This window comes from Sardina pilchardus, chromosome 22 (assembly GCF_963854185.1).
Source record: "Sardina pilchardus chromosome 22, fSarPil1.1, whole genome shotgun sequence".
In the NCBI taxonomy this organism is placed as follows: Eukaryota; Metazoa; Chordata; class Actinopteri; order Clupeiformes; family Clupeidae; genus Sardina; species Sardina pilchardus.
This window is the reverse complement of record NC_085015.1, coordinates 27522550-27545049: the sequence shown is the minus strand read 5'-3', so window position 1 is coordinate 27545049 and position 22500 is coordinate 27522550. Positions and strand designations below refer to the sequence as shown.

Genomic DNA, 22500 nt, shown 5'->3' with positions numbered 1-22500 from the left:
GCCTCCCTCTTGACATCTGGAATTTCTGGATTGACACAGAGCAGGTTTACCATGTATACATTCCATGCTGTAATCACTATAGAACAGAACGGCTCCAGCCAACTCTGAACAACACAAGTGAGGCCAGAGAGCCTCGGCACGCCGAAGGACAACACTTGCACAGCTTCAGAGTGCCACCCTGTGGCCATGTGCTGAATTGATCTTTTAAAAACAGAGGAATTCATATTGTACCTTTTAAAGTATACATTTTTATCTACTATTCTTTTGTGTACAAGGGAATGGTATTTGAAAAAAAGTGAATTGTCCATATTAGCAAACTGTAGCACAAAAATACAATATGTTCTATTGCAAATGGTGCTGGTACTGCACTATATAATAAAGAATGTTATGCACTATTGACATACTAACAACAGGAATACAGGAAATAGCCCTGAAGTCTGTGTGAGGTAAAGTCATTTTGGTGGTCAGCTTGTGTGTTTAGGTTCACATTTCTGATGGAAACCTGTTAGGCTGTAGATCAGGGTGCTGGTTCACAGCTGTTCATTCACACGATTCAATCCCCAGCTCAGCTCTCTACAGCAGAAGATTTGTGACATTTCAGGTGAATAAACAGGTGAGCACTAACATTTAAATGGACCAGGGGATTTTAAAGGCAGCTTGGGTCAAATCTAAAATGTCTGTATCCACAGCACAAGGCGGGGATATCGTTTAAAGATCACCTGCCTGCCTTTGTCAAGTTAAAAAGTGCAGAATGAAAGCCACTCCAGACATGTTTAAATTAGCCTTCTCCCCGAGGCCAGACCAAATCAAATAAAACACAACGCTCAGAGTCCAAACAAGTTAAAAGAACGTCCTTGCGGGCTTTATCCACTAAAGCAATAGTAACTAGAACAACCTTCTCAAAGGCTAAAATGTCCCAGTGGCCCAACACTCAATAAAGATTTGGCTACTTAAGAAGGTCGAAACAGCAAGCCGGTTAGGCCCCTGACATGGACCCAGCCAGCCTGCTGCTTCTGCCATCACTCATATGGAGCTAATGCAATTTTTCAGACAGTTTTTGGAGTGCCAGCGAGTGATATGTTTAGGCTAATGCGTGATGCAAATGACACAGCGAACGATACATCTTCATCACCCAGGGCAGGCTTCTGCCTGGGTGTCCCCTCTCCCCCCAAGGCACTCTTACTCACTTTTACACAATTCCGTCGGCTCGTAAAATAAAGGGGGGGACGAGCCGATTCTAGTCGAGTTTAACACTGTGAGACTGCATTACGGCATGTCTTTGGAGGTCTATTGATTTTTAAAAGCAGAAGTTCTCAGGGAGAGCAAGCCCTTGGATTAAGGCTGGAATAAGCAGAGCCTTCAAGTTGCCGCATCGCCATTGACAGGTAATTATTTTTCACCACTGCTGTACTTTATTGTTCTCTCCCTCAACACTTCCGGTTGCTGATAATATGGAGTTGGCTCAGTAGAGCCCTCCTTTGCCACCGCCTCACTAGCCCTATTGACCAGATTCCTTAACCACGCTAAACCAAGGGTCTTAAGTAACACTCTTTTACATGTTTCTCAGGCAGGACGGGTCGCAGCGTTTGATCAGAGACCATTTGGAGAAAGGCTGCTCTCTACTCCCTAACTAAGGCTCAGTCAATCCTAACGGCATCTCCTCACTCTTCACTGCCGCCACCCGTCTATTTATCGCACTATTTGGCTAATTAAAACTTCTTTCGTGCCAATAATTATTCATTGTCATTCATATTTCATGCTGGCATTGGGCAGGTGGTGCGGTGCGTCCGGCCGGGCTGCCTGGTTTCTGTCAGTTCTCGGGCTCGTCAGTCGGGCGTCGCGTCAGACCTGGGAGTGACGGACAGGCTTCAGTCACACAGCCCTAATGAGGCATGAGAGGCGGGAGCAGCTGAGGAGGGCTGGTGGGCGGAGGTGACAGGTACCGGACACGCCCTCTCCGTCATCAATCAGTCCATCAGTGAAGGCGTGAGGTGCCCCTGCCTTTTGTCTTTAGTTTTGCACCGACGCCTTTTCAGCTCACCTGGACCACATGCATGTAATCAGTCGTCTTTTTGAACAACATCCCTCTGAAATTCATAATTCTGTATAAAAACATTGACCAGGAGTACTTGCATGCTTGCATGACATTCCAGGAAATTTTGGTCAGTTTGTATAAATTTTGCATATAACATATTTCAACAGAGCTCAAAGTGCACAAATATTTCTAAATCACTCTATATGCTCTGATTAAGAACTGTAGGACCTTCTTCACTTTTTCAACTTCACTATCAGTTTTTGAAGATTGTGCAGAGCTACTCAAAAATCAAATATTTAGAATCAGACATTCAAATCATTCTGTTAAATCAATATAAATATAAATATTTTACTGAAGCAAGTCCGATGATAGTACAAATTTAAACCTTAGTGCTAAAAGTGTCACTTTGTCTAAAATTGAAAATGACAAAATGTGATGATCTGTAGAATTTAAATGCATCACTCCTTGATTAGCTCTAACATTGACATTAGAAGATAGTTAATTTGACCTTAATACAGTTCAGTTATTTTCCCTCTGGAGATTAATGCCAGTTATGAGCTGATTGTATTGATATTATTAATATTTTATTATCGCCATATGAATGAAAATAATCACCAGTTAATTTATTTTATGCCTTTCTCTTTGTTCACACCATTTGCTGTTTTTTGTCTTTCACTTTTCTTGTCATCCCACCTGCCTTTTTCAAAGCCCCCTACGATGAAGACTTTTGTTTATTTGTTTCCATAAATTTTCCAATGAAAATCATGAATTCATTGAACAAAGAGACAATTATGGGGTTCTTGTAGTTCCAGCCTCAACTTTTCCCTCATTCCTTTTGAAGTTCTTCCATTCACCAGCAGAAGGCATTTTATTGTGTTTGTTTTTCACTTTGACTGACAAGCTTTGTTTGGTGTTTGTCGACTTTGCAATTGAGCCTGTAGAGCTGCGATTACAAGCTCACATCAAAGTTCCCCTTTCAGTCTGCATCCCATGGCCTGCTGCTCCCCAAAGACCTGTCTGCTCTGACAGCACACTCCCTTTGCATGTGACAGAATGTGTGTGTGTGTGTGTGTGTGTGTGTGTGTGTGTGTGTGTGTGTGTGTGTGTGTGTGTGTGTGTGTGTGTGCAGGCATCTCTGTGCAGGAGTGTTAGTGTCATGTGAGTGCATCCATGTGTCTTTGTGTGCATGTATGTGTGTGCACTCATGCCTTGTAAGCTTTTGTTTAGGTGCATGTGTAGCGTCTGTTTATGTACATCTCTGCCTTTACGTGTAGGTGAGTGCATATAAGCGTGTGTGTATGTGTGTATGTGTGTGTGTGTGTGTGTGTGTGAGAGAGAGAGAGAGAGAGAGAAAGAGCAGGAGGTGTGTGTGTGTGTGTGTGCGGCGCACTGGGAGAGTGAGGAGAGCAGCCAGAAGAGATGTGGAGGCAGTGTTGGCGAGCGGCTCCACAGGTTCTACTTCATGGCCCTGAGCATTAATGTTGTAGTCTTTGTTGCAGCCTGCCATGCGCAGGGAGATAAACTTGATGAGGGCTTCTGCCAGCCTTCTAGGCCCTCTCAACTAATCTGGTCATCCCCAATCCGCTCCTCTGCTAGCAGCCTTCAACTCGTGTCGCTAAATCCCTCCATATCTCTCTCCCAGGCCCGGGGCTCTTGTGTCTGAACAATGCCCTCTTAGCAGCCCTTGGAATTCAGCCCAAGACTACTCCAGTCTCCCTCCTCTATAGCAGGGAGAAAGGGGGCGAATAAAACGCACATTATGGGTATTAATGAGAGCTTGAAGAGATTTCTGCCAATGGTAAATGTGCATAAACAGGGAAAAAAGTATTTTGGTGGCCCCCTTTGTTGATTATATGAATGTGAGCTTCAGTACATTTTTCCAGCTGACATTACAAAGCAAAAAGAGAGGCCTCCACGCTGACTTTCAGATGCTCCATTCAAACTAAGTGCTGTGCGACGCAGCCAAGTTGCATTACATATTAAGTGGGCCATTTCACATATAATGTCATGTAATGCAACACATATATAATAAAACAGTTCAAGACACAGTCACTGTTTTCTATCTCAAGTCGTCACAAAAACCCTTCATGTTTTTTTATTTTATAAAAAAAAATAAATCAGACTAAAAATAAGCAGCCATTGGGACACAAAGCCACGCGTCACTTTCTTCCTGATGCAGAATGAATGGAGCAGCCGAGGGAATACTGCTCTCAAAAGTATAAGCAGGTTCTCCCTTCCCCTCTGTCAAGTCGAGTCCTCAAATCTCATTTGAATGTTAATTATTTTGGTCAGTTTATAAACTATGGATCAACCTCTGTGTCACAGCCTTTTTTTCTCCTCCTCCCTGTGAACCCAGAAAAAAATCCGCCCCATGAGGATTTGAATCACCTTGCCTTCCAACTTGTCTTCTGTCTCTGTTTCTTTCATTATACAACAGATGACCTATCAGATATTCTTCTTTCTCACTCGCTCATTTCTTGTTGCCAGCCCATCACTGAGGGGGAAAAAAAGCATGCAGCCTCTTTTCATCTTGTTTCTGCCACTGCTTCTGTCCTGTTTTACCCCTCTCTCTCTCTCCCTCTCTCTCTCTCCCTCTCTTCTCCAAAAGATCGCTTGCCAGTTGCTTTCTCTACTGCACCCAGTGGAGCACGCCATGTCCTCAGAGCCAATGATTCGTACTTCTTTTATTGTAACTTTCTTGTGCTTCTTTTCTCTTAAAATGAAAAACATTGCACAAAGTCCCATAAATATAAGAGATTGCGGCACTGACGGCAGACCCAAGAAGAGACACACAAAGGCCAAGCAGAAAGGAGAGACACAGGGAACAGATAAGGGGCACAATAAAGCGCATCTAGCTGTTATTCAGTACACAGCCTACATACAGTAGTAAAAGTGCAAAATGCAGAGGATCAGCAAAAGCGTCAGATGAAATGTTGTTGAACTCGGTTTAACACCTTGGGATTGCGATTAAATGGCAAAATAATACACATTTTAATTAGAACACACTTCATTCTTCCATTCAGACAGAAAGCACTACACTGAAGAAAATGTAAAAACAGTATTTTTTTCCCCCATAGCAATTATATCAAGCAAGGGAAATGTGAAAAAGCAAACTTTGTATTTTTAGTAATGAGTTCCAGAGCAGTTTGGTGATGAAAACGACACAGCATCTTATATGAATTGTTTCGAATTGTGTCAACTTTCTTGATTAAAAAAAATCTCTAGATATACATACATACATTTATGTCTAAGAAATACTGAGTGAGAGAGGGAGCTGTTAGCATTCAATTTATAAATAACTGTTCTCTGAAGGGAGAAAAAAATCATCAAAATGCCACCGACTGCCCGCAATGAAAGGGCAGCATTCTCTGTACTGCTTACTGGGCCATGTAGAATGGCAGAGCAAGTGCAATCGAAGGCTGCAGCCTTGGACGCGGGGTCTTGAGAGAGCTCCCTTTTCTCCTAATGCCACTATCTCTGTTTCCTGATGTCTGCCAGACGTAAACACAACAAAAGTCCTCCTATACACATTATTCCTGATAATTGTAGTCAAGACTTTGAGATAAGTACACACTACGACGTGATGCAGAATGTCTGTAGGAACAACCCCCTCTCTTAATGAGAGAGGGGGATGGTGAACACTGAGCATGAAGTTCTTGACACGGTGCCATAAACATTAGCCATTCCTTTCTCCATTCGTTTCTGAAGCATCAATCAAGGACGCTTTCATCATTGCATACTTAAAGATGACATCCAGGAGTGGCAGCCCTATGCCATTGTCTTTGCCACGGTTATTCAGCAGCATTGTTGTTCAGTCTTATTGAGATGGCTGTGGAGAAAAAAAAGGGTCCTGTTCACAATTTGAAGGTATTTATTAAAATTCAAGCTAGCCATTTCACTTCTGTGCATAAGGGGGGAGCCCTGAGTAAGATGCGGCCAAGCTGGTTAATCAAAAGTTAATTGTATTATTTTCATGCAGATGAGGGCTGAATGTACACCGGTCCCCTCTCTCTGCTATTATTATATATAAATAAATGAGGACTAGAGAGAAATGCTGTGGGACCTTCGGCTAGTAAACAATCAGGCAAAGTTTAATTTGTGGTAAACAAAGTGAAGATACTCAGGGGGGTCTCCAAAGGAGAGAGTAAGGTTAAATTAAATTTGCAAATGTACAGATAGAAGGCGTTTTGTGCTTCCTGCGTGCAATTAATGCAAACTCCTGATGAAGGAAGGTCTGGTAGCAAGGGAGACATCTGACACACAGGCTCGGAGGGTGAACGACTGCCAAGTGGCGCTCACACAGAGTAGGGACATCCGCTTCACAGGCACTGCCTTGTCTCTTGCTCTTCATGAAATGAACAATTCCATGGGTAGGTTTTAAAGGGCAGCCAAGCAAACTGTATTAAAAAATATATAGGTATGTACACATCTCATGTAAAATCATGCGTTGCACTGTCACAAGTCAAATGTCTGTCCCGCAAAAAGGATATATTGAAATAGATCATAATTATTTTACTTATTTCACTTTACCAACATTAAATTGGGACAGAAATGGTGAATGGAAAACAAAACTATAAGCAGTAACTTTGTTACAGTGCTTTACTATTAATAATGGTAAAGCCCACTTTGCCATCACTGCATTATATAATGTCTTGCCCTTTGTGAGCACTGATTATAACTCTCAGTCCCCAAAGCACAATTCTATTAGAGTGGATTGTACCTATGATGGAAGTAAAGCCCATTTTCATGTTAGCCCCCTGCAGCTTTTAATTCTTCCATATGAAATTAGAATTTTTGAAAAACAATGTCTAAAAGAATGCTGAGGAAAGCAGATGCCACAATTTCACAGCTCCGTCACACAGTGGTATGGTCTCTGATTGCTCAGCACTTAAAACTTAAAAGATCATGAAAATAAAGTCTATGGTCAGAAAATTCCACTGAGCAGACGAGGTCCACACTGTTTTGGACACAGAAGTTGTTAAGGACACTGTTAATCAAAGCTTTAAAATGTCGGAGGTTGCTTGCCAATGAGTGAACCCTGTCTGGTTCTGTTGTTCACAATGTTGTCCCCACGATGTCAAAAACGATGCCTTAAAAGCGTCATGGCCTAACAATATGAAGTGAAGGGGCCAAAACTCCTCCACAATTTTAAGCAATTCAGAGAAGCCTGTGCAATGAGGGCTATTTGTAGCCAGAGCATGTATTGTAAAAGTTCTCTATAGCCAAAATAACACAATGGGTAGGCTACCTGACTAGAGACCATGCATGCATGCCAACCCTTATTTGGTTCAGTCGGATCAAAGGTAAGAATGCCAGCTAGCTAGCAAGAAAATGTCTTTAAGGACATTATGTCTTTTTGTCCCAAAAAAAACTGCTTTTTCAACAGAGTGCCTGTTAGCGGACTGGATAGTACATCATGACAGGGCTTTCTGATGTATTAGTAACCACTCCAGTCATTGATTAACGCCTACAAATATTTGTGTTTTAATATGAGTAATTCAAGGTTGCCTACAGTTTAATGCATCAGAATGGTAATGTACTTGCTTTCTACAACTTAGAAACTCAGTGGTAATAGAAACTCAGTGGCAATATGATTTTGGCTTGACAATGTTATCAAACAATGTTACAGAATGCTAATGTAAGATAGCTAACTCTGATTCATTATCTTGCTTATCTTGTAAAGCCTAATGTACAGGTGTCTGCATGAAAACTATTTTACAAAATTATTTTGAAAAATGCATCCCACGTTTGCAGTCTGGTGCTTTGCCAGTCTAAATCAGAACTTGGCCACGCTCTTGTGAATGTGTAGCTATGGGAATATGGCTACAGTATGTGCGCTAGCTACTGTATCTCTCACAGGTAAGGACTTTGGTTGAACTTATGTACTGTTGCAAACTAACTTGAGATGGAAAAAATCCAATTGAACTGATGCCAGTAATGTTATGTATCTTATGATCATTTAATTAAGCCTTTGCTCAAATGTATGTGTTATGTTGAGGACCCAGGTGACCATTGTCCTCAAAAGGCTTCTTGAGTTCATTTGAGGAAATACAATGTGCACCACTGGACATGTGAGACGATGGCACATCCTTCATACACACCTGAAGCAGAGAACATGCGTCCTTGGATCCTGCTGCCTTTGGTTATGTCCAAACGGTAGCCATTGAAAAGACCCTCCTCCTAAAACAACAGCGGGCCTACATGCAGGACAACTTGGGAGTCTTCACGCTGCGTACGCCAAAATATATCGCCGAGAGGAAGACATTGTTGATGGAGAGTTTTGAGACTTGCCTCAATGCGGCAGCATTGGACCATGACTCAAATGTTGCATGCACCCTAAAGACAAAGCATGGTCACAATCATAAACAGCATAAACACCAATACTCCAAAGGCGCACAACAGTTTCTGATTACACCAAGAAAGGTGGACAAAGACTAAAGCCTCAGAAAGGACATGTGGTGTCTGGTCTAATCTGCAATCTCTATCCATTCGAGCACTGCAAACAGTTGGAATCACGCTGGTCCAACACAAAGGTGTTCAAAACCAGAAATGAAGATTTGCACCTACAATTCCCCCTGAAAACTCACTGAAAAATATAAATGAAAATAACATCAACATAATATAATGCTACAAATATTGTGGATACCACAACAATTAAACAAATGAGATTCAAACACACTGTTATGATCAGTTGAAAAATGTTTATGTAAAAAAAGTAATATTCAAAGCCATGGTGATGGGTATGCAGTCCTGATAGAGGTCACCAAACAAGCTGGATCCTGTTCCTCCTGCCTACAGTAGGTCTCCTCTGACCCAAAGAGTAAACTGTCTTAACCTGAACAACAGACTGAAAAATATTTTATTATGCCACCCGGTTCACATACCAGGGTACGAACATTGCTACCTACACTGGGGAACATGAAACATTGCTACCATGGGGTCTAAAAACCAACATGCCTTAGCCTATTTACACCGAGATGCAAGAAATGGCACACATCACTTTATACCTAGGTGGAAAAGTCCAGCTTCAGAAAGTAAAACGTCCAACCAATTAGTCTCACCAATTAGCTGACCTACCTGGCTGAAGAATTGCTTATTAGAATCAGCTGGTTTAAGTGAATGGTTGGTACAGACATGTGGTTGGAATTGTACTTCCTGAAGTTGGACTTTTCCACCTCTGCTATATACAGTACACCAGGGTATGAACAGCATCCATTTCTGTTTATACACTGTTGTAAATAGCACACATTATTTCTACCAGGGTGAAAGTAGTTTTTGCCCATTGGTAGCACACTTCTAATTATAGGCCTACACTGGTACAAATAGCATACATTAATTTGTATGAAAATAGCCTTTGCCTTAAAAATATTGGCAAATATGTTGGTGAGACCAATACTTTTGATGATGGGATGAGTGATGACACCATTGTGCAAAACAATGAAGGTACTGTATACCCTCTGACTGGTGCTGGAGTAATTTACCCACTTTTGCAATCAGAGTACTGAAACTCAGGAAGAGGATCCAGAGCAATATGAGTAGCATGTAGGTTGCTCACATGCACAATACACACCCCCTCTCACACCAACTTCAAGTTTCTTGAGAATTTTAACCATCAGGTTCTTGAGAACTTGAATCAGTGGATCACATGGAAGCTGTTATTTAGCACATTTAGCGCTTACAGTTAGTTAAAAACCATGCAGACAATACCATGAACTTCCGTCTCTACAGTATATTGTTTGTTATCATAATAAGCTTGCACTGAGCTCAATGAGAATGAAACCAGTTAATAGGCAAAGTGAAAAAAAAGCACCATGCCAATCTCTAGGCATGGTGAAAGGTATGTGGTGATGTGGGGCTATTTTCCAAAGGTCAAGGGAACTTTATCAGGATGCATATCCTGGATCCATGAAATAACTGCTGCCCCTGTATTTTCAGGAAAAACATTTTATATTTTACATATTTATTTCCAATATATTATTCAATCACAAAGAAAATTGGTGTTGGATATTTCCTCTTTTTTTTATTATTTAAAGCATTAAGATCAATTTCCAAAAGATGATTTTATATTCCTCTTTTTAGTCATGTGATCAAATATCTACAAATATATATATACAAAATCTATATACAAAAGTTCAGTTTTTTATTTTGGTACATGGAGTGGCTACTGTATTTTGTAGTTTGATTTGAAATGAGTGTATTTGATATTTTATTCAAAAATACTTTTTGATGTATTTTTGCCCAATTCTGACTTAGTTTTGATAGTATCAGAATCTGATAACTGGTCATGTTCACAGTAACAATAAAGTTGCTCATTTATTAATGTTTGATACTAATAAAGATACAAAAAATGTGCAGGTTGATACATACTGTAATAAAAAATGGGCCATGACCAAGGACCTTTAACTTTCCTTAAAAAGATTCCGGTGAGCACAAAGCACAGTAGTGACATCTAGTGATCTTTGTGTGTAAGAGCTGGAGGATTCACCATGAGCTCTTTAAATATAAAGTGAGGTCCCCAAAACTGAGTTTAAAGTCTTACAACTTACCACTGGCGATGCACATGGAAGTCATGTGTGTGCACGGCAAAACAGCTCATCTCTCCCTCACACTATTAAATTATAGATCTCTGGATGAGCTCCCTTGCCAGGGTAATCTGTAACCTTTGGCCCTGTTCAGGAGCCCTATCATTTCACTGTGCAGTAGGCATAATTACACATACATAACACATTTCTGCATTGCAACAGCTATTTTTAGAATGAATGTGCTACCCCGGAAAATGCTACGCCTTCATGCACTACCATAATTTCCCAACTATGCCCCGCATCTTAAACATTGATTTTGCAAAATGTCTTCAGCCGTGAGGTTAATAAACGGGGGCAGTTAATATGGTATTAATATGGTTTTGTTTATTTTAACTAAACCAACTACACTGTCCTGTGGCTTATGTACAATGTGGCTAATACACAGGAAAACTACTCTTGGCTTGAATCATGAAAAATCATACACCCAGAGAACAATTGATCAGGATTTTATCAACTGTATTTAATATTGAAAACTGCATTTACAAAGACACTAACTCCAGTATGACATGACAAAATCAGGAAATGGTATAGCTTATGTTTGGCCATACCCTTAAATAGTCATGATTAGCACAAGCCTGGGGTTGGCACCCACAACACAGTTTGACAAGTTGAATGAGGAAAGGCATACACTGAGGAGAGACATCTGGCTGGCAAGCTACCAAATCAACTCCATGAATCTCACAAATGCTGAGCACAATGTTCAAGAAATGTTTCTACAGTTATATAACAGCAAGACAATGCAGGGCTGAGGTCATCCATAGACCACCAGGGAAGCAGCATTTCAGTCAAATCAGGAAGTGAGAACTCATGTTGGAGAATCGATCATACTGGTTTTCATTCCTAGTTCCGCTGAAGGGGCTTCGACCTGTGAGTGAATTAACCCTTGGCTTGGAGATGACCACTGTTTGATATGCTATTCAGCTGGTGTGTTTAGATCAACACAGATCTCTTTTAATGCTTTATGAGTTATCTCTGCCAATCCCTTGTTTCAACACAAGGTAAGGAGCATTTTTAACAATTTATCAAAGTGAGCAGATCAAAGAAAAGAAAAAAGAAAAGGAAGAATAAAATGGCTGCCATGAGGTTTTGTTCAGGACCTTTCAAAAACTGTTGAGGTTGGTCTGGGCAGAGCACAGAATGTGAATATGGTGTTGTGCATCAACAGTAGGCTATATTGCAAGCCAATCACATCTGAGACAAAAGTACAAAACTCCTTACTGTGCTTCTTCCTTTGTTTGGTTTGCCCTGCTTAAAGCATTCTTATTTAGCCAATGACTATGAACCAGCATTCCTTTTCACTGGTATTCCATTATTAATCGTTTCTATATCTACATGACTAAATATGGCATTTTTCTCCTCAAACACATGGATAAAACTTTTGGATAGCAAATAGTTTCCTCCCTGCATATATGTTCAGTGGTAAGTTCAACTTTTCATATTGTACATTTGTGCATAAGCATCAACTGACATTGGGTCAGTTCAAATGAATGGACACCATGTCCATCTGTGAGCACTTACTGTACTGGCCACAGTATGGATCATAGAGAGATTTAAATGCCTTGTACTTAATCCTATCCTGCATAAATACAATTTTATGTTACTTTATGAGTAAGAGGCTATTGTTGAAAATATATTTCTCATCTAGAGAATATGGCACTGTTTCATGCAAACAGAAAAGCAGCATAAAAGCAGTGGTGGAATTCCAAAATATATATATTTCTATTTACCGTATGTGTGCCGTTTCAGACAGCACCACTACTATGATATAATACTAGTATTAGGGTGGACGTATGTACAAATGCAGACTCCTTTTTTTCAACTGCTGGAACTCCTTGGCAATTCTGCAGGACAATCTTCGGTGGTCAGTGTGCTTAAAGACATGTGCTGCTATTTGTTTTTAGCATTTTGAACATCAGTGATGTCAGGGACACAGAGGACTCTGCAAGGCATGGCAGACTCCCTCCAATGCGGTGTTTGTATGGCTATAACTAGTGTGCCCTCTTTAGAGAAAAAAACAGAGGTAACCTCACAGCTTGGAAACAAGCATTAATACTGATGAGATTTCTATATATATGCAGTATATATGAGTTTTATTCTTAGTAGTTCAGCTTCACACCTCTTCATGTATTTCTGATGTCTCTGAGGAAGGGTTTGGCCTTTAACAAAAGCAACCATGGGATTGTTTTTTCCACCTAACAAAACACAGTCTCTCTCTCAATGAGAGATATCAATCAGCGTCATGAAGTATAAGACCTTACTTACATTTGCATAAATACATCAGAGAACATTCACATAAAGGTTTTTTGTCTTTAAAGGTTGGCGATGGACGGCTGAAAACAGTATATAAATACATGTACAATAACTACTGCTTTACAAATATTACATGGAATGATCAGTAAAATGCTTAGTTGGTATGATGCAGATTTAAAAAAAGAAACAAACGTCATAAACAAAAGAACAATATTTTACAACAAAATAAACAGTAACCAGAGCGAGACAAAAATATGGAAAACAAAATAAAATTTAAATAATGTCAAAAATTGGCTGAGTAGCTCTAGTATATGACAATATATTACAGCTAGGTATGATGTTTTAGTTACAATGAGAACAAGTGCATAGCAAAATAGAAGACAATTTAATTCAGTGATGAGGTACAAACTCCTCACCACCTGATATCAAAAACAACACAGAACAACTGTTTAAGGCAGATCATTTCTCATTTGAAATTGGCATAGTCTGAGAAGATGTCAACAAAATCCTGTACCACTCTGTAGCAGAAGTCATACTGTTCCTGCAAATGAACACGGACAAAAAAAAAAGAATCAGTTTCTTTTCCAAAAATCACAGCTCAGATATGATCATAATGATGGTCAAGTCTTTGTTCTAGTTATATGTATATATAAATATATAGTTGTGCAGCGTGTGTCCAGCTGAGTCCAGGGCGGTGCGTATGGCGCTTGATAAAGGGGTCAGAGAAGGGCACTCACCACGGTCTGCACCATGTGCGGCCTCTGCATGCGTAAACTCTTCACAGTTTGGAACACGTCCAGCAGGCCCTCAGCCTTGACCCGCTCCAGGATATTACTCAAAGCAATGAACGTACCTGTCCGGCCCGCCCCGGCACTGCAACACATCACACACACACGCACGCGCGCACACACACACACACACACACACACACACACACACACACACACACACACACACACACACACACACACACACACACACACACACACTAAATATCTTTTCTGCGAATAAGAAGTATGATAATGATGCATGCCACAATGTTTTAAAATATCAATAAACACATCCACACTACTGTATGTATATAACCAGCTGCACATTTGATGCTCTGTGTCAGTACGAAAGAATGAATGAAATATTGACCATAATTTAACATTACAGCAATGTTGATTCAAGGTTGACAAAAGGATGGGACTCATATCTTTGGTATTGCTATGAGGATTATCTAGAACCAATGGTGTCCAAGATGAAAGATCTTGTGGAGCTCATAACCAGGTGGTAGAACAAATCTCTCTAGAGTAGTGTACAATTTCTGACTTTATTTATCATATTGTAATGACTCGGTCATACACGTAAATAAAAATGACATTATGACAATACTTCATCCCTGTTCTAAATCATTTAGGGCAAGCATGCATCAAACATGCATCAAACACTGTAGGAAAAACAATATGCATTGTAGAGCAGACAGTGAGAGAGAGACAATCAGAGGGAGAGAGATGGTGATATGTACTGTACCTGCAATGGACAACAATGGGATGGTTCCCTGACTGCTGCTGCTGTTTCTGCACGGCAGCGATGATGTCGATCATCCCACGGCCCTCCGCTGGGATGCCAATCTCTGGCCAGCCATGAAAATGAAAGTGCCGCACCAGCCTCGACTGTTTCTCCTGGAGACCAGCACACACGCACGCACACAGACACACACGTGCAAACACACACACACACAGAAACATATCATGTATCATGGCAAAAGCATTAAAAATATCCATAAAGAAGACACATTGATTTACAGCGGCTCTGGGCATTGTGGGAGCCAGTGTGAGACCAGCCCATACTGCACACAGTGAAGGAGTCATTTATGAATCCACAGGAGCTGCACCCCCAGCGTGGGGGGGGGGGGGGGGGGGGGGGAGGGGGAGGAAGACGGAGCGTGCGCCCACCTGCCCATATGTGAGTACCAGATCCCGCAGGCTGAAAGTGTCGCACAGAGTGTCCCCTTTAATCTCCACGGTGTAGTCGCCATATGTCACCGAGTCCTCGGGGGGCCAGTACTGGAAACACTTATCCTGGAGATCAAGCAAACAGCCCACCGCATTAGACCCGCACACTTCTCCACAAGCACACCTGGACAGCAACACGCACGCCACAGTGGATATTTTTGGAGTGAGGTCTGTGTTTACGCCTGGACATGTTTGGACATGAGTGTGTGTGTGTGTGCGTGTGTGTGTGTGTGTGTGTGTGTGTGTACCTGCTCCCTCTCCTGTAACTCTGTCAGCATGACAATGGAGTGACACTTCCACTCCCACACCATCCTCCAGAAGTCTTCCACTGTGTGAGATAAGGGACCCTGTGTGGCGATGAAGTAGTCCTTCTGCCTGTAACCCTGCAGAGCAGCACAGCACAATCCTCAGCACACACACACACACACACACACACACACACACACACACCACGACACGGACACACTCACACGCAATCACACATGTACACACACGCACAAATATGCACATGGAGGTGTGCGCACACACGGAGACACACCGCAATATTTGTAAAGGTCAAAATGAGGACTTGACATGAGCACTTACATCAATAAAAGAGGCGTTGACGTAATCAGTGTATTCCTGACCTCTCCTCATTGACAGAATAACTCTGTTAAAATCATCTGAAATGCAAACGCAAAAAGAACGTTTTTGTCAGAACACAGAGCTTGTACAATTGTTTTGTAGTCATATCTCATGTCTGGTAGAGAGGTCTGAGGGGCACGTTTAATGTGGCGTGTTCCTTACAGGGGATGATCTGGAGCACTCGGTTCTTCTTCATATTGGCCGGCAGGTTCCCATGTCTCATGTTCTCCTTCATGATCCGCATGTTGGTGAGTTTCTGAAGAAGAATAGAGGAAAAACATATTGTTTTAATATCTGACAAGACATGCTCATGATCCCTTAACATAAGTACCAATGTTGATATAAGGCCAATGAGGGGGGATACTGGTTAATGTATAGTAGATACTATCAGTTACGTTTGCAGAGGCATTTAACAAAAATATACATTAGGTATACTGTTATTGTGTGCTACTGTAGTGGAACGAAAAGGATTGTCTGAACCAATCAGGCACCAGGACTTACTTTGAACTCCTCCTCCAGTCCTACCCTGTCACCAGTTGTCACGGTGTTGTGCAGTTTGTGCAGGTGTCCCTCTAACGAGGACACATCCAGTTCAGTGTCCCCATAGAGGTAGTACTCCAGCAGAGCCTGGTAGATGAACGAGTACTGCATCTGGTTTGGGACCAGCACAGAAGGAGACGTTAGAGCAGGCAGCACTGTCAACCAATCAGAGCTGGACAACCTGGGGTCAGCAAGTGCGACCAGATATCTCTTCAAGTATTCACTATAGCAGCTGACTCTAATTAGCACCACTGTCCCACAGACAGATCAGTGATCAGTAGTGGTGTCATGTCACCTGTTAAGTGCTCAGGCAGAAGTAAGACACTGGGGGACTTTTACTTTCTGAAGCCGGGGCTTTCCATCTCCACAGCTAACTTCATAAACAGAAGTCGCTGTTGCAATACTTACGTCTGTTTGAACAAGTTGAGAACGCTGGTCCCGTATCTTGGACACAAAACCGAAGACGTCGAGCTTGGGCTCTGCGTACATCAGGTCAATCATGGCATCGATGACAATGAAGGTGCCTGTGCGGCCCACCCCAGCACTGCAGACAGGAAGGCACAAGAAATACAGAAATACAGTCAGGAAATGATGTAAAACTGAGGAAATACAGTCTTGCACTAAATGAGTAAAATTATCCTGTCTTCTTTGAAATGTATATTTAAGTATTAAGGTGTAAGTTTCAAGAGAACAAGTTGTGATAACAGGTTCCCCCGCATAACAGATCACTACGTAAAAGGGTGGCGTTAATGGAAACTGCATGAGCTAGAGATGACTATAGCACATGACAACACACTAAATTGTGAACGCATGGAGTCAACTAAATAATGGTTATTTTATTAGATTATATAAATGTGGGCCAATATTGTTGTATAGTCAGTAAGACTTCACTCAATATGACACACTGTGACATATTACAGAAAAATATATACTATTCAGTGGAATAATGTCTGTCTGCAATGCTAAATTACGACCACAAGAGGGAGCTGTCTCACAAGGGCAACCTACTGAGACGTTGCTGAATGGTTCCATTCATGGCTGTGTGTGTTGCTTTCAGCACTATGAGATTGTTTGAAAGGGACAGGTCAGCAGGGCAATGCTATGTGTCCTAACGATGGCGAAACACTGCCGTCTGTGTGTCAGGGGTTGTCTGCTCGAAAGCCCAGAACTCCATTGAACTTTCTCATGGTGACCTGCATATTTGTGCTTCATGGATACTGGGGCTGAGTCATATCATAATGCAAATCATACAAACGGCCTCCCATTAGTGGCATTCCATAGACACAATGCACAAGGTCCTCCAATGAGAGCTTGCACTGCTAGTCACAACTCAATGGACAACAGATGACGGGCAGCAGCTCAATGATTCTCAGACGGACAGTCTCTCAGTCTCTCACACGGAGTCTGTGGTACGCTATAAAAATGTGCATGGTAGTGTGTCTGCTGTGTGGTCTGTTAGAAAGTAAACAGTCTCCCAGAAAGTAAACGATCTACCACTCTCTCTTGGATCTATCCTCACTTGGCCTGTGCAGTCCCACTAAATCACACATTATGTGACAATGAGACTGAGCTTCTGTCCTGTACCAGCTCTGACACAGGAAGTCACCTCCACCACTGCACACTTGAGCAGTTTCAGTGCAGGGGTGGGGATATCCTGTACTGGAGGTTTTGTGGTGGTTCTGAGTGGTTATGTTCTACATGCTATCCTACCTGCAGTGGACCACGATGGGCCCGGCGTAGGACGGGTTGACCTGCTTAACCTTCTTGAGGAACTTGAGCATGCCGATGGGGGAGAAGGGCACTCCAAAGTCAGGCCAGCTGGTGAAGTGCATCTGGGTCACCAGTCTGGGGGTTTTGGTCCCATCGCTGGCCTGCTGCAGAGGACAGACAAGAGAGTCAGTGTCTGGACATCCCCCGCACACACACACACACACACACACACACACACACACACACACACACACACACACACACTCCACTCATGGCACACCTGGTCTCTTCCCACACACACACACACATGTTCACAAAGGAATAGAAACCCAGTGGTTTCACACTTTCATGATAACAGCCACACACGCACGCACACACACACACACACACACACACACACACACACACACACACACACACACACATAGACAAAGACAGAGAAACCCAGTGGCTACTGTCTGGCCCTCAGGGTTGGGCTTTGAAAGCAGTGAGTTATGGTTAATGTGGGTGCTTAGGGTGGGCTTCAGTTGCACTTCATGTGGTTCCTCCAGCCCTTGTTCTCAGCACCACACATCAAGGGCCGGCAGGAGCCCAGAGCTGAGGGGCAGCTTTGATGTTGGCCAGTGGGAATATCAAACCTGACACAGCCCATAGACAAATCTGTGGGTCGTGAAAGTAAAACAATGTTCCTCACTGTTCCCATGTCTTTTATGTACTGTACTTAATCCAATTGTGTTTTACACTGCTGAAACATGGATGCTTGTTAAACTGTAAAGCAGCAAAAAGAAGTTTTGGTATGATTTTCCAATTCTTTTTGATTCCATATGTGAAGGACAGATAAACACGTGTCGTTACCACCAACCATTCAGGATATGCACCATGCAGTTCTGTGTTCACAGAACACTGCTGACTTTATCACCAAAACACACCAGTTAGCATCTTAGCATGATACTATCAGTGCCAACAAAGTTCTGGGTGGTGTTTGCAAGGTTATGTATGCCTTTTGTTGTTAGCATGCTAGTTTTAGACCAAAGTTTGGCGCTGCTTTTTTAAATACACAATGGACAGCATGGAATTGTTTCCAAAACAGTTATACTTACATATTGCACGCAGAACTTGCGTATGGTATAGTCCACCAGGACTGTGAAGTCTTCCACAGCCACACGGACATTCCCGTAAGTCCAGCAACCTTGATCAGGCCAGTACTGGTAACATTTGTCCTGAGGAAACAGCAACTCCAAGTTCACATACAGTCAACTCATCCAACAACGGTTAATACTGAACAGTATTAGGTATAACAGTGTACGTCATTAATGTCAGATTAATTTCTCAAACTTCTAGCTCTCATTAAAAATAAACCTGATTCAGAGCACTGCACTGAAGAGCAGGACATGAAACAGAGAGTGAGACATTATGTAACAGAAGGGGAAAGATCAACAAAGAAGATGAAATATAGACAGACAGACAAAGAGAGAGAGAGTAAGAGAGAGAGAGAGAGAAAGAGAGAGGGAGACAGAGAGAGAGAGTAGTCAGCGGCCCCAGTGATAGCCCGCGCTGGTTTGCTAAAGGTGACTTTTAAGACACTGCACCACAAATCAGACGGCTTAATCTGGCCCGCCAGTCAATCAGAATTACGCTGTCTGCCAGAGAGACGCGGATAAAACCACTTAATGAGAGTTTGCTGACTAATTACGATAAAGCCTTCCAGGGCTTTATTAAGCGTTATTCAATCATTGATTCTGGGGGCACACAAAGGCTGATTTTAATCTCCCTCCCCATTCTGCTCTTATTGATTTCTCCTTCTACCCTGTAAAGCTGCCCGGGACATCACACACACACACACACACACACACACACACACACACACACACACACACGCACACACATACACACACAGACAGAGGCATGGGGGCAGGCACCCACATGGAACCTTTGTTGCTGAGACGAGATGACCTTTGGGCCCGGAGGAGAGATTGAAAGTGAGACACCTAATGGGCCTGACATCGGCTTTTGTAGGGGATGGCGGAGCAGAGCAGGCGGGCCAGCCCACAGTGACCGGGGGCTGTGACCCTGCTGACCACAGCGGCCGCTTAATGCAGCGCAGGGTGTGAAGGTGTGTGTGTGTGTGTGTGTGTGTGTGTGTGTGTGTGTGAGAAGGCGACAACTGTGAGAATAGCGCCGCACCTCTTTCCGCTCCTTCAGGTTGGTGAGCATGACGATGGTGGACGCCTTCTGCTCCCAGATCATCCTCCAGAAGTCTGCCACTGTGTCCTGCTTTGGGCCTGAGGGGGAGAGGGAGAGGAATGTCACTCGGCCTGTCTGCGTAACACAGCACAGCGTTCAAAAGCCACAACAGATTCAATTGAGTCGCTTGCCACTGCGTTTACCTTGTGCTGCGATGAATTTGTTCTTGTCTTTGTAGCCCTGTGGATGGGGGGAATAACAATATTCAGTGCTGCCCTATTAAAGGTCAATGGGACAGAGGGCTCTTTCAGAGAGGAGCAGCTCATACAAGTGCTCTGCATTGCTTATCAGTGGCGCGCACACACACACACACACACACACACACACACACACACACACACACACTTACGTCAATATACGAGGCATTCACATAGTCTGAGCAGGGATCTCCATCCTGGACGGTGAGCACAACCCTTGAATGATCATCTGAAACGGGGGGAAAAGGCTGTTTTATACACAGACAGAACAAAAGGCAATGGTTCACTGTGATAAACACAACTGGTGACCTTGGCTGGGGATCAGTAAAACATAAATCCAGTTTATTCACATTCCAGTCAGTCACTAAAACACACTTGTCTTGTGCGAGTGTTAATGTCTGATGCAACAGTTTCATATGTTTTATTAGCAATGCCACAACATTTTCATTTTAGATGAGCTGACAGTTTTTGTCACATGCTTTTAGCATCCATGAAAGCTGTCAGGAAAACGGATGAGTGTAAACAATCATAATTGCCATTTGCCAGAATCAGGTATATGTTCATGAGACACATATGCAGGGTCAAGTAAGCGTTACCCTTGCTCTCTCAGTTCCTCAGTGCGACTTCACACGAAATCATGATTCTGCCAGGGCTGTGACAGGGTTCGAGAAATCCCCCATTGTCTATATTAAGCTAACTTCCACATGACACATTATAAGGACTGTGCGTTATGAATACTGAATAGAAGAGGAATTGCGACTGTGAAAGAAGAAGTCCGCTGATATGAGCGGAGGAAGAGCTGCCGAGAGCAACTAGCACAAAGTGATCACTGTCTAAAGGTGCGTTTGAAACAGTGGCACTCAACCTCAGCTCGAGACCAAATTTAAGCTTCCTGTCGCTATCTCTCACGCAGAGAGAGAGAGAGAGAGAGAGAGAGAGAGAGAGAGAGAGAGGCACAGACACGGGCCTTCAGCCGAAAGGCTATACTGTAGTCTATGAGAGTGTGCAGCCAGCCTGCCACACAAATCACTGGTGTTATGATGGCAGCTCCTAGTGTAGAGGAGCCCAGGGAGAGATCAGAGAGGGCCAGCACTCACATGGTAGGATGTTGGGGTATCTGTTCTTTTCCTTGTTGTCTTCCTTGTTGGCCTCCACGCACGTCCCCTGGGTGTAACCTCCTGGCAATGACTAAATCAAAACACACACAGACCGGCATGTCAGCAAAAAAAAAACCCAGCAGCACAGTTTGGAACGAGCGCCAGTAGTTAGCTCTCAAGACGTGCTCCTTCACACAACATTAAGTCTGGCAGCCATAGGAATGAGGGGAGCAAAACAGACAGGAAGAATGCGGTGAATGCGAGGTGGACAGCACTTTGTTGGCCCGGCATGTATGGCGCTTTGTTGCGTCTCTATAGCCACTTCCCCTCCCCGGGACGCACACAGGGCTCCATTAGGAGCGCTCAGCATAAACATCCTTTTCCACAAAGCCGCACATTTTAGGGCCGCGTTATTTAATAGAGCGAGGGCCTGATTCACAGGCACCGTGGACCGTCTGAGCTGGCACGGACTCCTGCTGATTCACACGGCCCCGGACAGGAGAGGAGAGGAGCCATGGGGAATTACGCCCGTGAGTCAGTAACGGCAAGACACACACACACACACACACACACACACACACACACACACACACACGAACGCACTCAAGATCCTCATTTATGCCCGTCTCAGCTATCAGACAGTGAGCGATGGCAAGTTCTCACTGAATCCAACAAGTGTTTTTCTGTGACATTGGGAATACATTAACTGTGTACCCATAATGTCATGCCATTCCAGCTCTATCACCCAAATTGGAAGCTTGACTGGCTCGAGGCGGAATATTTTACAGCAGAACAATCGCAGTAATCAGACAATGATGTTAGCCAAGATGGATTTCTAGTCCAAGACACAAACACAATCACTGCCAATATTCAATCTCTTGTTATAGAAAACGATCATGAATGCATTATGGATACAATAGGACAAGACACAATATGAATACACTGGATATATATAATGGATACAGCAGGGCTAGAAAATGATGCTATGAGAAGTGAATTCATCTCCAGACAACCTAAACAAGAGGGAAAAGGAGGACTGAAGAAACGGAAAAAAATATGACATAATTATGTTTATGGTATTTAGCTGACATAAACATAATAATTTCTTAGTCCTCCATGATTGACAAAATGAATAGACCTACGTTAAACTCTTCTCTGAAAAGTTTCCCATCGTCGGCGGAGCGTAGCCTAAACTCCTCCTCCAGGTGTTCTACAGGGATG

At 42.8% G+C, this 22500-nt stretch overlaps 1 protein-coding gene across 4 annotated transcripts in view; it reads right to left on the bottom strand.

Moving 5' to 3' along the window:
- Positions 1-11056: 11056 nt before the first annotated feature.
- The window catches only part of ptprea (protein tyrosine phosphatase receptor type Ea), a 61455-nt gene continuing 50011 nt past the window's right edge, over positions 11057-22500 (bottom strand). For all 4 annotated transcript variants that reach the window (XM_062525880.1, XM_062525879.1, XM_062525881.1 and 1 more), the window contains 16 exons: positions 22422-22500; positions 21280-21370; positions 20335-20411; positions 20129-20165; positions 19926-20023; positions 18842-18961; positions 17742-17905; positions 16440-16575; positions 15993-16142; positions 15654-15747; positions 15453-15529; positions 15116-15250; positions 14808-14933; positions 14383-14534; positions 13605-13740; positions 11057-13408 (listed from right to left, as the gene is read on the bottom strand). The exon at positions 22422-22500 is cut by the window's right edge and continues 58 nt beyond it. In XM_062525880.1, the coding sequence (XP_062381864.1) occupies positions 13334-13408; positions 13605-13740; positions 14383-14534; positions 14808-14933; positions 15116-15250; positions 15453-15529; positions 15654-15747; positions 15993-16142; positions 16440-16575; positions 17742-17905; positions 18842-18961; positions 19926-20023; positions 20129-20165; positions 20335-20411; positions 21280-21370; positions 22422-22500 (1747 nt within the window). In that variant the 3' untranslated portion in view covers positions 11057-13333. The remainder of the gene's footprint in view (positions 13409-13604; positions 13741-14382; positions 14535-14807; positions 14934-15115; positions 15251-15452; positions 15530-15653; positions 15748-15992; positions 16143-16439; positions 16576-17741; positions 17906-18841; positions 18962-19925; positions 20024-20128; positions 20166-20334; positions 20412-21279; positions 21371-22421) is intronic.